Here is a 14991-nt window from a genome sequence, read left to right as displayed (position 1 = left end):
GAAATTTTTTCTCTATTTGTAACACAATCCTGCTTTCATTCCAAGGCGAGGGGGATCTCCCCAGAGACTGCCATAAAAATCCTATTTATCCTTTTTATTCCCAGCAGCATCTCGGAGCCTGGATAGGGCTGGAATAGGCGTGTGGCGAGTGGGGTGCTCAGAGCATCCCTGTGGGGTCCCCCCCCCGCCTCAGTGCTCTCTGCCCCCCTCCTCGCACTGTTTCTGACTTTAATTTCTCTTGACTCCTCTGCGCTTTGAAGCGAGCCCCCTCGGTGCTGGGAGCGAGCGGCCGCTGCCAGCTGAACTTTGGCCCCTGGGTGGGCCGAGGATGCTCCTGTGATCTGGCCGTACCCTCTGCCGAGCAGCCCCAGGAGCTCTTTCTGCCAAGAAATAAAATAGCCAAAAAAACAAAGTCAAAAGTCTCCCCAGCAGACCACCCACATGTTGTCTTTTTTTTTTTTTTCCCTTTTTTTTTCCTCCTTCCCCTCCCTCTCCCCAAGCTTTGCCTTGACACACAAAAGGTTTTTTTTTCCCCTTCCTTTTCATTCGCTGGCGGCCCTAAGCCGGGGGAAGCGATGCTGAAGTGGAGGGGAGCGGGGCGGCAGCAGGACGTGTGCCGCTTGCCCCCCACCTTCCCCAGGCAGCTGGAAAACCTCCCCGCCGGAGCCTGATGGGAGCTTCCTGGGATCCCTCCCCATTCAGGTCTGCTCCCCCCTCCCTCGCCTTGGATATGCCAAGACTTATTTAGGGCCACTTTTATCATGGAGGGACACGGCCCCGGCCCTCAGCTTAGCAATGAAAAAGGCTTTTGAAAGCGAACGTAGCCTCTCCGCATCCTCGCCGGAGCCTTGCACCGAGCCCCTCTGCACCAGCCCCAGGATTTCGTTAAAAGCATCTTTTCTCCCAGGGCTGGGCAGGGGAAGGTGATGCTGCTTCTGAAGCCTTTTCATAAAGAACAAGATGTGGCAGCTCCTGCCTGCAGGTCCAGGCTGGAGACAGAGGTTTGGTGGAGGATGTGGGGCTTCAGCAGGACATGGGGCACCGTCCCTGGAACACGGGGCCCTGAGAGAGCGAAGAATTGGGAATTTGGTAACTGGGTGTTTTGCTCCACGGCAGGATTTTAGATTCAGGGCAGCCTGTGGTTTCTTCTGTCCTTGGTCTCCTGCGGCTGCCTCCCTGCCTGCCTTTGGTGTCTGGGTGGGAGTCTCCTGTCCCCAGCGTCCCGTCCCCTCCCTGCGGAACCACTGCACGCTGCGGGAAGCCCGTGGCGGTGGCTCTCCCGGGCGGTTCCTCCTGCTGTGCTGCGTGGGAGGTAGGAAGGTGAGGTCCAACAGGAATGAATTCTTGCTTTTTGCCCACAAAAGAAAACCTTTTCAGGGGTTCCTGAGCCAAGCACAAAGCCGTGGTCGGGCTGCGGAAAGGTCGATGGGGACGCTGGGGTAGCTTGTACTCACGGAGCTGTGTGCAGATGCAAGTGCTGCAGCCGTTCCCTGGGCCAGCACCGAGGTTTGGATCCCTCACACTGTCCTCACCGAGGTAGAAGGTGCTTCTGGCTCATTAGCAGGCATGCAGTTACTCCTCCCTTCGTCCCTGCTGAGCTGGTAGAGAAGTTGGTTGCTTGTGAATGGCTGAAATGGGAGGGAAGAATGTGTCCGAGTGCTTAAAAATAATCCATCCGATGGCTTTTTGGGCTAGCAGGAGCAGGAGGCTCTGTGAGGAGGAAAACTGAAGACTGTTTTGGAATGGTGCTGTCCTAGAGGTGGGGTGGGGGCTCCTGCTTCGTGCCTGCAAGTCTTGGAGCCTGCCTGTACAAACATTTCTCCTCGGCCTTGGTTTTTACCAATTTCTGATGATTTTCTCTGCTTTCTTGGCTGTCTGCGTCCCACCCAAGTAGCCTTCTCCCCCCTCCCTGGTGCCTGCACTCCTGGGCTGCTTGTGGGCAGCTCCAGCTCCACCACGGCTTAGCCAGCCACGCAGGTTCGGCTCTTTCCACCTCCCCTCCTAATTCACTCCAGCTCTTAATTGCGTTTGCTGCTACTCTTTGAACTTGCTCCAGTTTTACTATCTCTGGTAATGAGGTGCCTAGATAGAGATGCATTAATCCCCGTGTCCTGGCAGCGGGGCGGTGTGAGGAGGAGCTGCCGCCGTGCAGGAGCTCTGGATGCGGCCCAGCGGTGCTGGTGCCACCCTGGGCTGGCAGGGACCCGCCTCAGGTGACGTTTTCCTCAGCCTCGCAGTCGTTTCATCCTTGGACGTGGTGGTGGTGGTCCCTGCAGCCCTTCCTGTGTTGGATGGGGTGCAGGAGAGCGAAGACCCTCCCAGGCAAAGCCCCGCTTCTCTCCAGGCAGCTCTTTGCAGGTGGGATGGGCAGCCCTGAGGTGTTTCTCAAGGCAGGATTTCTTGCCTGTCCCTCTGCCAAGTCCCTGGGCACGGCCACAGTGTCCCACCTCTCCCGTGAGCCTCTCTAAGGCAAAGAGACCTCTCTTGATGAAAATGCTGAAGTAAAAGCGAGGCCCCGGTGGATGTTTGCCCCATAAATCTAATACATACGCTGTTTATTGTTAGTCTTTAAGCCCTTCAATCCATTTTTGATGTAATAATGTTCGTAATCCAATCTAACGCTTTTTGGCAGCAGGATTCAGCGAGACCAGATATATTACCCTGAGTCTTTCTTTAAAACCCTTGTCTTGCATTTCTGTTTTTAGATGCAATTAGACTTAACCTGGCAAGAATTATTTGTTGTAAACCATTGCTGCCTCTATGACGTGGGCTTCGTCCCTGGGCCTTTCTACATCAGCATTTTTCTATAGCTTGCGCTTCAGAGTGGAGAAGGGGGTCACCTATATACTGCCAACTGCCAGAATCCTCCTCCTTTCTTTTTTTTGGGACACGTTGTCGTGCTTGCTTTTCTGCCTGTACTCCTCCAGCTTCCGAAATAGCTGCTGTTGGTTTGGGAAGCCTTTAGCCCATGCCAGCATGTGTGAGAGTGTCTGCAGAGCCGCCTGAGCTCCTTTCTGCAGCCTTTGGTATTTAATAATTTCCTCCCCGGTTCCTTCTGCTCTGGCAAGTGCCACGCTGGCTGCCCGTCTCTGATGGGTGCTGGGGGGGGCGGGGAGTGGGCCAGGCACAGCCCCCCGGGCGGTTTGTCAGCCCGCCAGCTTTTTGCTGGCTTTCTTTGCTGATTGCATTTAAATGTGGCCACTTTCATGTGCTCCTCATCTTCCGTCCCACAACTTGTTTGGTGAAGATGAGTTGAAAGCAAAAGTGCCGTTTGATGCCGTGATGAGAGCTATGAACTTGTGCTGATAAAAACCCAATTAACCGGCTTCCTCATTCTTCACCCAAATGGGCCGACGCTGTCCTCGTCCCACCGGCTTGCGACATCCCTGTGGCGACGCGGAAAGCCTGGGTGAAGCAAAGCCAGCGTGATGGCATCACCATCTGGTTTGGGGGACTGGCTTTCCTCCTCCGTCCCCATCGTGCTGGGAGCTGGTGGCAGAGGGTGGAGGAGACCCTCTCCCCACGGGAGATGCTGCGTGGGAGCTGGCGGCCTCGCGCCAGAGACAAACAGGTCTCTAACAGTGTCCCACTCCCAACTTCAAAGCCCGGGCGCTGGACGTGTCAAACCCAAATAATGGCCTTTAGACAACACGCGGTTCCTTGTCTTGGAGGCTTGTCTGAAGACCGTGACCACAGTAAATGCGATTTTGTTGAGCCCTGTCCCTTAAGCCTCTGCCTCTTTTCTCTTCTCCTCCTCCCTCCTGACCTTTTCGGCTCAGCACTGTCCCCGGACAGCCCCTGGCAGCTGATCTCATAGCTCGGCCTTTCACGGCCCTAATAGGGATGAAAAGCCCTATCAGAAAGGGCCAGTGTCCTGCACCCGGCCAGGAGGTAAATACCCAGCGCTTTGATCTGCTCCTGGGTTGGGCAGAGGGGGGCCCTGCCTGCAACTGGGGTGCCGGGACCGCTTAACTCTCTGCCTGCTGGGCAGCCTGGCCCCTACCTGCACCAGGCAGGCAGCTGCCTGCAGCTCTTGCACGGCCAAGGGCTCTCCCCACCACGGGGAGCCGGGCACCGGGTTATGTCTGCCTGGGGAGTTGGGCTGCCTGCATCCCAGGACGCTTTTCCCCAGGAGAAGCAATTTCCAAGAGCATTTCTTTAATGCTGACCTGACCCGTTAGTAGAAAATAAACGAGGTTTAACTCCTCAGTGCTTCTGAAAACCGAGGTGGCGTCCAGAGGTGACATCCTGAGGTGATGTGCAGCCTGGGCAATCCTGCCCTGCACCCCTCCATGCTGCTGGGGGGCTGCTGACCTGCCTGCATCCCCCAAAAGCTGCTCCCTCTGCAGCTGCAGCAGCGGGCCAACGCCGCAGGCATTTTGCGGTGCACGTCGTGGCCGTGCCTCTGACCCCCCTCCTCTTCCTCCCCTCCCAGCCCTAGTTCCCCACCCCCGGCGCCAGGACCCCGGGGAGTCCTCTGGAGCTGCAGGTGCACAATGGACCCCGCTCCTCAGTGATGGTCATCTCCGAGGGCTTCCTCTGTAACGCCGGGAGGGCTTAAAACTTCGTGCCTTTTGGACTAAACCTCCAGTAAGAGGCTTGAAAGGCAAAAGAAGCCTTCAGCTTGAGGAAGACTTGAAAAAAAAATCCCAGCATACAGGAGCGGCTGGAGAGGGAGTGCAGCAGATACGTGCAGGCACCTACTTCCTTGGCGTATTTTTTTAAATAACCACTTCTTCATCGAGACCCTTTCCATGGGCTTTTCCCCTGGGATCTCCTCCTGCTCCTGCACCTATGGTGCTTTCTTGCTGCCAGGGTGCCGGAAAGAGGTTTGCAGGCACCAGCGCCGCTCTGACCTGGTGTGAAAAGCTTCAGTTTCAAGCTGGGATTGCTTGGGCGATTGCCCGGGGTGGCCGTGGGTGCTGGGGTGGGTGCTGGCTGTCAGGCCAGGAGCAGGCTGGGGGTTTCAAGAAGCAATGCCATGCTTGGCCCAGGAGACCTGCTAGAGTGCGAGCAGGTTTCGTATTAATGAATTGTGACGTGCAGCCCTCTTCCATCTCTTTAATTTCTTATGACCTGTGTTTTTGGACGCCTCTCACCCAGGCTGGCTGTGCTGGGGAGGGCTGCCCAGGTTGTGTGCGGCACCTTTAAAAGCTTGCCTTTCTGGGGAGAATTGGTTTTACTCGCCATTTGAAGTTTCTTTGCCCTAGGAATGATGATTTTTCTGCTGCTGCTGTGTAATGACTCTGCTCTTTGATCCCGCCTGGCAGCGCAGCGCGGGTGTTAACGCAGCTACTTGAGAGCCGGCCGCGGTGGGCTGGCGGGTGGCAGCAGGGTCACCCCTCTGCAATGGGGGTCGGCCCTCACTTGGGGAGCAGAGAGGCTCTTTGCTTCATCTTTCATTCAGCGAGGGGGCAAATCCTCGTCTGGAGTCCAGATCCTATAACTCAGGGTGTTGCTGGAGGCCGTTGTGTCCACGTGTGGGTGTCGTGGAGCTGAGGGCTGGGACCTCTCCCAGGCAGATTGAACTTCCAGCAGTTTTCCACATTAATCAGCCTCTCTGCTCCCCAATAACTTTGATTTTCCTCTGCGCTGTCTCCAGCCCAGCACCCGGGCAGCGGGGATGTAGCCGAAGCTCCGCCGGTCGCCGCGGCCTCATCAGGCAGCGCCGGCTCCGTGTCCCGTTTGCCGTGTTGGCATCGGCCTCACCGGCGGCGGGGTGGCACCATCCCCCTCTCCATCCCCTTCACAGCAGATTTCTCGGTCAGAGTCGCAGATGTTTTGCTACCTAACTGAAGAGATTTACACCCTGTTAAAACGCAATAAGTGCTTTCCTCCTCTCCTGCTCCCAGCGGGGCCCACAAATGACTCTGGCAGAGCATCAGGTGGAGAATTACATGGCACTTTTTTCCCTGACCTGTAACCAGCTGCATGGGGCTACTGCAGAGACTGTGCAAATAACCTTTCTCTTTTTCTGGAAGGGGGTGGATGGCCTTGAAGACAAAGGCTTTATTTAGTGCCCCAGTTGCCCCGAGCCGCACGAGAAGTGGGGCTGCGCGAGCTCCCCGGCGCAGGACAGGGACGCAGGGACCTTGCAAGGTTTTTCTGTGTGGACATCTCGGCGGTGTTGGGGCAAAAGGGCTTGTGGGAGAGTAAGCAAGCAGCGGTCTTGCGACCAAAAAGTGCTTCCCAGCCTTGGTGAGATTACCTGAAATGTAGCTGTGACTCTTAAATTATGATGCTAATTAGGATTGGTTATAATTTTTCCATCGGAAAGCTGTTTTAATGGGAAATTAGGTTTTCACTTAAGCGTTACTTGTGTTAAAGTATCGTTTTCCATGTGGTGCCTCAGTGTTTGCCTGGTGTTCTGCCCTCGCCCCAGGAAAGGGCCCTGCCCAGGCCCAGGCTGGCGTTTAGGGCCAGCAGCACATGAGGATGAGTGTGGGTGCATGGTGTCCTCCCTTCTTCCCCCCCTTAACCCGACTGGCACTGCCAGGGCTGTGCTTTGCGAACGTAGCTGCTGCTCTTTAGAAGGGATGGGGCTAATTTAACGTTTTTATTATCCTGGGGAGGGGCTGACCCTGGCCAGGAGGAGGTGAACTCCATCCCAGCCAGACCCAGTGCTATCGTTTTCATTCCTGTTTCCAGAAGCATGTTGGAACCTGGTGATTTTCAGGCGTTTGCTGGAGCAAGAAGTGCGGGCTGGGATGGCCAGGTTGCCCAGGGCATGGTGGCCAGCAGCCCGTCCTCTGCTTGCCAGGTGTGTGGGGAGGATGGAACTGAAGCCCCAGGTTCGGGCTCTCCCTCCATCAGGGAAAATTTGTAGGATTTTGCAACAACGCAAAATAATTACTATAGCCAATTCAACCCGAATCAGCACCATTAGGTTGTTGCCTCATGCCTTGCTTGGAGACCCACCAGGGCTTGGCTGTAGCTGCTTGCTCTCCACTGATGGAAGGACTTGGTCCGAGGTTGCGGCAGGGAGGCTGGTGCGGGGAGAGTTATGTATTTTTATATATAAAATCCATTTAGCCAGGCAATTCCAGGGCTGGGTGCATGGTGCTGGTGGGCATTAGCATCCCCATCCCCTCCAGCCACACCCCAGCGCTTCCCAGGAAGATGTAGCACGTCAGAGAGCTGAAATCCCTGACCAGTACCACAGCCACAAATGGAACCTTTGTGTCGGCCGGCAACTGGGCACATGGGCCCGTGCAACTGTGCCCGTGGGAGCTGGGTAGGGACCATGCTGCTCCGGGGGGGTCGAGGCCCCCACCATGAGCTGGAGGGAGCGGTGGAGGCAAACTGTGAGCCCAGACCTCGCTCTGCACATGAAGTGGTGGCGGTGCAAGGCTTTGGGGCTATGCTGGAGGAGGAGCAGCACGGCCATGAACCTTGGCACGCCGTGGCCCAGTGCGCGATGGTGTGGCAGTCCTTGGCTCAGTGGGTATAACCGGCCGGGACCCCTCTTCGTCCCCCGTGGAGGCAGAGGGGAGGACACAAGCTGCGCGTCCCTTCGGGGGGTTCCCCTGACCTCGGGAGATGCTGTGCTGCAGGCAAAGGGAACCTGGAACTGATTTCTGGGACGTGAGGAGGGTTCCTCATTCCGGACTTCAAAACCCCATTCCGGCAGTGCTGGGACAGGCTGTTTTCTAGAAAACACCTGCATTTTTCTGAGCTGTTTGTGGGACCCTGAGACAGTAAACCCCGAGGAGGATGCAGATAATGAACAAGGAGGGTGAAACTCAGGTTTGGGTCTTGGGGCACTTTGGAAGCTGGCAGGGCAGAGCGGGAAGGTCGTGGTGGTTACCCCCAGTTCCAAGTATCTCTGCGTGTTGCCCACCCCATGGCAACAGCCGTCGCCATGCAGGGAGCAGCTTTTTCCTGCCGGAAGGGGTTTTTTTGGGGTAACGGGGAGTAGGTGATGGTGGTAGCAGTCTGGGGATCCCTGCCCATTCTGGTCGTCTCGTGGTGCCCACAGGGGATGGTGGGGAGAAGGGGCCTGCGTGGGCCGTCTGCAGGCTGACCCATGGTCAGGATAGGCGTGGGGGACAGAGAAACCCCAGTTGGCACGGTGACAATGATCCTGGCTGGCTGTGTGGACCCAGCAGTGCCCTCCGACGCTGGAAAGGGGGCAGTCCCTGCACCCCAGGACACCCTCAGGGTCAGTGGTGCGGGGGGAGCCGGCTGCTCCGCGTTTCTCTTTCCGTAGTGGGCTGGGAGGCTGGAGCAGCTCGTGGGCTGCCAGGAGGATGTGTGAAACCCTAGCCTTGCACCTCCTGCAGCCGTTTAGGGACGGGACGGGGCTGGGCTGGCTCGCACACACATTTCTGGGGCTTTAGGGGCCCCTTCCCGGCGCAGCTGCCTCTGGGCTGGAAAGCTGCTGCCGGCCTCGCTGGCAGCGTGACAGCGCGGGGCTCGGCTCCCCCCGCACAGCCCCTGCCCTTGCTCTGGCAGCCGACCCAGCCGATGTGCTGGAGCTGATGGAAGGGGCTTGGGGGTGACGTGTGTGTGTGTGTGTGTGTGTGTGCGCGTGGGGAGGGGGGGGTGGTGGGCTCGCCTTCCTTCAGCGGGGCCTGGCAAGGAAATAATAATATTAATAATAATGGCGATACTGTGAGCGTAGGCTGCGTGCAGTGGGGCTGCGTGCCCCTGCCACCTCCCAGCTCCGCCAAGGAGGAAAAGGGGCTGAAGGCAAGCTGTGCTCTCAGGGCAGCCCCAGAGCAAGCGGGTGCTGCTCGGTGACCTGGAAGTGGCTCTGTGGGTCCCCTGGGGTGCCAACCCTGGCCAGGATGGGGGGGGAAAGGAGCCTGGTGCCCGTGACAGAGCTGGGTGCCGGTGCAGCACCTCTGCTGATGCGACACCCCTACTGAAGGTGCGTAGAACAACTTGAAAGTCTTGGAGGAGAAGGGAAGTGGCATGAACTAGATTTTTATTTTAAAGAGAGTCTTCTGGCACAGTGTCTGAGCACCTCTTCAGGGTCTTTACCTGTGCCCGGCGGGGCTTTCAGCCTGGTGTGGGTGTCCTGGTCAAGCGGTGCCTGACCTGAGCCCATTCTCCACCCGCTGCCCCTCAGCAGGGTCAGTCTGTGCCTTCCCACTGCCCTGTCCTCTCCGGCAGGACGGGGGTCAGGCTGGGGGGCACCCCGAGGCTCCGGCAGTGAGCGGTGGTGGGTGCCGGTGGGTGCTGCACGATGGAAACGTGAATTGTGGACAGGTCTGGGGGCGAGAGAGGGGGATCGCGGGGCGGGCGTCCGGGCTGCGTCCACGCAGCGCCTGGCTGGGTCTGGAGCAGGGCCGTGGTGCACAGATGGAAGAGTAATTAAGAATAATAAAAGGAAAGAGACTTGGATTCGCTACAGGCTCAGCACATTAATTGTGCTTTGGGGCCCAAATCATAACGGAGTCCTGCTAGAGGGAATCCAGAAGAGAAAGCAAACGTCTCGCTCTGTCCAAAGCTGACCATTTAAGAGACCCTTGCCTTCATCTCCTGCCAGGTATTACTTCCAGAGTCTCCCATCTGCCAAAACCCAAGTTCCCATTTGAAATATTTTTAAGGGAGGAAGAAAAGCTGCAGTGACACTCCCGAGTGCTGGCGGTGGGGAAGCAGAGCATGACGCACCGGGGACAGCACGGGGCTCCGCTTGCTGCTGGAGGTGGAAACAAGGGGGTTGTTGGGGCTCTCGGAGGCATCTGTCCCAGTTGGCTGGCGTGTGTCACTGGGCTGGGACTTGGCGTTTCACTGGTCTCGTGCCTGAGGACCGGGGCGAGTCGTGCCAGCAAGCGGAGGTCCTGCCTGTGCTGCCATGTAGGCTGAGCATCTCTTCTAAATTGACAAGCAATTACATGGTTAATGGTATCAACGTTAAATCCTCATCACTCAGCAGCCTGAGGCTTAATGCTTCATTAAGGCAAAGGCATCTAATAGCTCTTGGGGCTGGGGGCTGCCTTCTCTTTAAGCCTGAGTAAAAGTCATCTGTCCAGAGGCTGCTTCTGCTCTCCTGGTCCTACAACCAAACTCTTAAGTCCCTCCAAAATGGAAAGGGGGTAAGAAAACGCTCCCGGACACTGCGTGTTGCCAGGGGCCGGCCGGATCGAGCCTTGCCGGTGCGCTGGAGCTGCACGTTGCAAATGCTGCCTGTCTAGATCGCGGCCGTGTTTGAGACCTGCCATTTCTGATTCCCCTGGGTGTCCCCCGCTCCCTGCCTGTCTTCCCTCATCGTTTCACAGCTCTGCCTCGTGCTACTGCCCCGCAGCCCGCTGTTGTGCCTTGTGGATTTAACCCGTTTCTCCCGTTTTGCTGTGCATTTGTTGCTGCTGGATTTCATCGGCCGCGGAGGATCGTGGCAGTGCCTCCGCCACTCTCCTGCGAGCACGGCGGCGAGGATCCCGGATGTGTTGGACTTCCATCCTGGGTGCTTCCCGGATCATGCGTCTCCTGCTGGCCCGATCCTGTGGCCTTCTGCTGGGAAATCTTCCACCCTGAAAGCAAGAAACGGAGCAGAAGGATCAGCTCCATCTCGGAGCTTTGCAGTGAAGCCTGGCAGAGGAGCCTGCAGTGCCGCTGTGCCCGTGGGTCAGTGGGGACTCCCGCCCACAGCCCCCCACCCACCTCCGGACCTGCTGCTCAGCAATGCCTCGATCTGTCCTACATGTTTATATAAAACCCGCCAAAGGTTGTACTCTCTCTTTTAGCCATTTGGATGGGATTTGGGCTTTTGGAAGCCCAGCCGGCTGTGTGGACCATCTTGCTTTGCTTTGGCCCATTTTGGATCTATATGGAGCATGGCAGCTTGTTTGAAGAGACTGTATTGGAGACCATTGCCATGGCTTTTGCAAGTGTTTTACCCTTTTTATGTTCCCTCGAGTAGCTGCTTCATTTTTTTCACATGGTTCCCTTTCCAAGCTAATTTCTCCCCTCATCATGATTGCGTTCGGAACAAGAAGAGACTTCTCGAACAAAGTCCTGTGTGTGGCGCGGGAGGAAGGATGCTCAGCTGCGTCCCCTCGTCCGTCCCTGAGACTCCAGCTGCTGTTCCTCTGTCCTGGACCTTTAATATTTTTTTCGTATCTGAATGCAACGTCTCCATAGTTATTTTGGAGGAACTGCTGTCCCCTGTTACTGCTGCGTGCTCTACCTTTGTGGGATCTCCTGGTTCCCCGCGCTCAAGCCATACTTACTCTGTAGGTTGTTTTGCTCTAATTAGGTCATTACCTTATAAATAAGACTTACGAGGTCTCGCAGAGGCTGTTTTTTACAGACTGCTCTGTTTTTACCCACAGTGGGAATGGGCGAAGTCTATTTGAGATGGAGCAACCCACGGCATGGTGCTGGGAAGCTCTTCATGGAACTGCTTCAGGGCCACGAGCTGGGATGTTTTGGCTTTTTTCCTCCCCAGACCAGTGCCTCTGGCCTGGGAGAACTGGGCTGCTCTGCCTTCTGCCAGAGTTCGCTCCCCGAGATGTTTTTATGGGGAATTGTTGCTCAGGCCTCCGGTTCATGGTGGAAAGAGCTTGTGCAGGCTGTAGGGAGGCGTTTCTCCACTTTCCCAGGCGTTTGTGTCGGGATTTGTGCTGACAGTGCTCCTGTCAAAACGCCCGCCAGCGAATCCCAGAGGCGTGGATGTACGGCTCCATCCAGGGAGCTGCTGGCCGGCAAAACCCCGCCGCGGGAGAGGTGATAACTCAGCAAACGGCCCAATGACATCCTGATTAGTAAAACATTTGCTGGTGTTTCACACGAGAGCCTTGATTGCACAGAGGCGTTTGGAGAGAGCTGATGGACTTCGAGCCTCCATCACAGCATGATCCAGGCACGAGTCCTCATTGAGGTACCCAAGGGTCCTGCCGCAGGAGGGAGAGTGCAGAAGCAAAAGAAAAAAAGTCTTTTTCTTCTGCACAAAAGAAAGCAAGTTCCATAACCCAGCCTCTTCCCTTCACCTCCACGCCAACACCCAGCGGGGTCTGATGGATTTGCCCCCACCCACCCTCCCCAAACCCGAGTTTTTGTGGGGTAGAGGCAGGATTTGGGCTGCGCAGGCAACCTGAAACCCTGGGGCTGAGCTTTGGCGTTGAGGCTCGGGGTAGGTGTTGGCCACGCTGTGCTGGCCAAGTCCTGCTTTGCTTCCCTGCCTTGTCTCTGTAAAATCATCTCCGCAGCTGCGTGATTCTCCAGTGCATTGCCTTTCCTAAGCGCCACTTGGGCCCTGTGCCGTCGCCGTGCTCCTCCCAGGTTTTGTTGCTTCCCTGGGTGAATAAATGCCTGGATTTGGTGGAGCACCAGGGTGATTTATGTTTGCTGTGGTGGATGGAGGTGCTGGCCTGGTAACCCAGGGCCACCCAGCCCATCACCCATCTCGAGTCAGCATCCGCTGGGTGCTCGCTGCTGCCGGCGACGAGGGCCCTTTTGGGGTCAGAAGCCAGTTTTTTGAGTATGTTTAGCAAAATCTGCCATTTAGGTGCTTAATCCTGTAATCCTTTGGTTTGGGTTATTTTTTTTCTCTCATGTCGGAGGGCTGGCGGGTGTGTGGGTGGGTAGGTTTCTGCGTGGTGGCAGTGGGAGACGTGTGGCAGGATCGAAAGGCTTAAAAATCTGTGCCGGCTAAAGCAAAAAGTTAATGTGAATTTAACTGACTTCTGCCCTGCAATTAAAGCCACTCAACCCCATTGGGGCTCTGAGTTTACATTCTTCACTGAGGCACAGTGTGTAATTATATATGTATAATTTAAGCTGTGCATATGCATGTGTTCCTGTGATACACCAAGGAGCAAAGGAAATTATCCAGGAATTAAAGGGGGAGGAGGGTGCAGGCACGGAGAATGGCTCGCTTGTGTAGATGTGGTAGCGAGGGGCGGCTGGAGGGATCCCATCCTTCCCGCCGCAGACATCTTTCGAAGGTGCAGAGAATGAGAACTTGGTGTATTAAACACTTGCAGCGGGCTGGGGCATGAAGAAGTGGCCACAGTGGGGGGGTCAGGAGGTGCCAAGCTCCTGCCAGGTCCCTCGTGGTGCTGGGGGACAGCGGGGACCTGCCTGCCAGTGCCCTTCCAGCCTGTGGGAAAGCTGCCTGATGTTCCGTCTCTTTTCTTGCAGCCACTTCCAATGGGACGCTGGATGGCCTGGAGAACCGGGAAGGAGGGGTCTGCCAGACACGCTCCATGAAGATTGTCATGAAAGTGGGGCAGGGTGAGTCCTCCTGCGCCGAAATGTTGGGCCCTGAACCTGGGCCCCAGCCCTGCTGTGGTGGAGGTGGGGGTGCCTGGATCTGGTCCCTGGAGCCTGAGAGGCCTCCTGGGTTAGTTCAGCAGAATTTAATTTTTTAGGATTTTTTTTTCCCCTCTCTTTTTTTCTTTTGCCAACACTCGCACATGTTTGGTGCGTTGGGATTAAAATGGAGTGATTGTCCCGTGTTAGCTCGTGGTCGGTGTCCTGGCGGGAAGCTCACTCAGCACGGGACCCCTGAACTGCACAAGTGCATCGCCCCGGAGTTGGGGGGGTGGGGCTGGCACAAACAGTCCCCCCAGGACTTGCTGGGCACCCAAGAGAGGGGGATCGAGCTGGGCAGGCGTCCTTGTTTGGGCTCAGTGGTCCTGGCAGCTCGTGGCGGTGGCCACCACGCTGCGAGGACGTGGCAGCGGGACACCGAGGCCATCGGCGATGGCAGGGCTGGGGCAGAGCGTGCTTTTCTCGGGGGGGGGAGCTCCCCAACACCTCCCACGCAAGCTGCCGGGTGCCTCCCAGCCCCAGCCGGGCCCCGGGCTCATTTCAGCCCCCGACCCGGATGCGCAGCTCCCGGTGGCTGCTTTTCATTATTGTGTTTTCATTTTGGGGCCAATATTTACAACAAACAGAAGCAGCAGCTCTGCAGCCTTGGCAGGCTCCCTTCCCCTCCCCTTCCTCCCGCTGCCCAGGCGAGAAACTTGCCCCAACCCACGCATGGGAGCTCAGAAAACATAAAAACCGGGGGAGGGGGGGGGGATTAGGGTGGGGAAGCTGCTTCCTACAAGCCCTGAAGCAGCTCTGTTGCTCTCAGCATCTCCCGTTGCTCCTGTGACTCCTGTGCGCCCCATGGGGGGTGGCTGGCTGGGATTTTGGGGGATGATTGTTGTTTAGGCAGGGGAGTGACCTGCTGCTGTCCAGGCTAAATGGAGGTTTCTCATCCCTCTCATCCCCAGACCCGAACGCGGTGATCCCAGAGCAGCTGACGACGAGTCGGCCGAGCAAGGAGTCTGACAACACCGTGAAGATCGTCACGCAGAGCCCGCGCAGCAAAGTCCCCGCGGTGGAGGAGCCCGGCAAGCCGGGTGAGTTTTGCCAGGGACACCCCAGGAGAAGGATGATGGGGGTCTCTTGCCTGCCAGGGCGGGGGGCCAGAGGTTGCCGGGCAGCTGCTCCGAGCTGGGTTTGTTGCATGGATCCCAGGGATGCGTTGTGCCAGTCGCTGTGTCCCACAGCCTGGGGTTGTTTTCCCCGCTCCAGTATGTCCTGGCAGGAGTTTTGCAGGGAAGTGCTGTTTCAGCACTCTCTTCCTCCTCCTCCTCCTCATCCTCCTCCTCCTCCTCCTCCTCCTCGCTGCCCATCTGTTCTTCACGGTACATCCGAGAGGGCTTGAGGAGGCGAGGTCCTCAGGTTTTTGAGCTGAGCCAGTGTGAAAGCCCTTTGAAGGTGGTTTCCTGAGTTCCTGACCCTGCTGAGAGAAAAGTGAAATCAGATGAAGTAGGGAAGAGTTGCTCTTTTCTTCTCGCCCGGTACAGCCAGCCAAGCGCCCTCCCCTTGCAGGGCTGGGGCTGCCCCAGCCCCGGGGGTCAGGAGGCGGCGGGGGGTCAGTAATCGGATATCGCGGGTGTCAGAGGCGGGTGTCAGAGCCCGCTTTCACCAGAGCATCCAGGTCTGTCGCGGAGAGCAAAGGCTCCCGGGGTCCGGAGCGGTCGTCACCCGGCCACGAGCAACGCTCTGCTCCATCGGCCGGGGGATGGAAAAGGGGGGGGGCAACAA

At 57.1% G+C, this 14991-nt stretch overlaps 1 protein-coding gene across 1 annotated transcript in view; it reads left to right on the top strand.

Moving 5' to 3' along the window:
* EFNB1 (ephrin B1) overlaps positions 1-14991 on the top strand; it is a 52725-nt gene that overhangs the window by 32739 nt on the left and 4995 nt on the right. The window contains exons 3-4 of the mRNA XM_074882627.1: positions 13090-13182; positions 14172-14300. Coding sequence (XP_074738728.1) covers positions 13090-13182; positions 14172-14300 — 222 coding nt within the window. The remainder of the gene's footprint in view (positions 1-13089; positions 13183-14171; positions 14301-14991) is intronic.

This window comes from Strix uralensis, chromosome 13, assembly GCF_047716275.1.
Source record: "Strix uralensis isolate ZFMK-TIS-50842 chromosome 13, bStrUra1, whole genome shotgun sequence".
Classification (NCBI taxonomy): domain Eukaryota; kingdom Metazoa; phylum Chordata; class Aves; order Strigiformes; family Strigidae; genus Strix; species Strix uralensis.
This window is presented reverse-complemented; position numbering and strand designations above follow the sequence as displayed.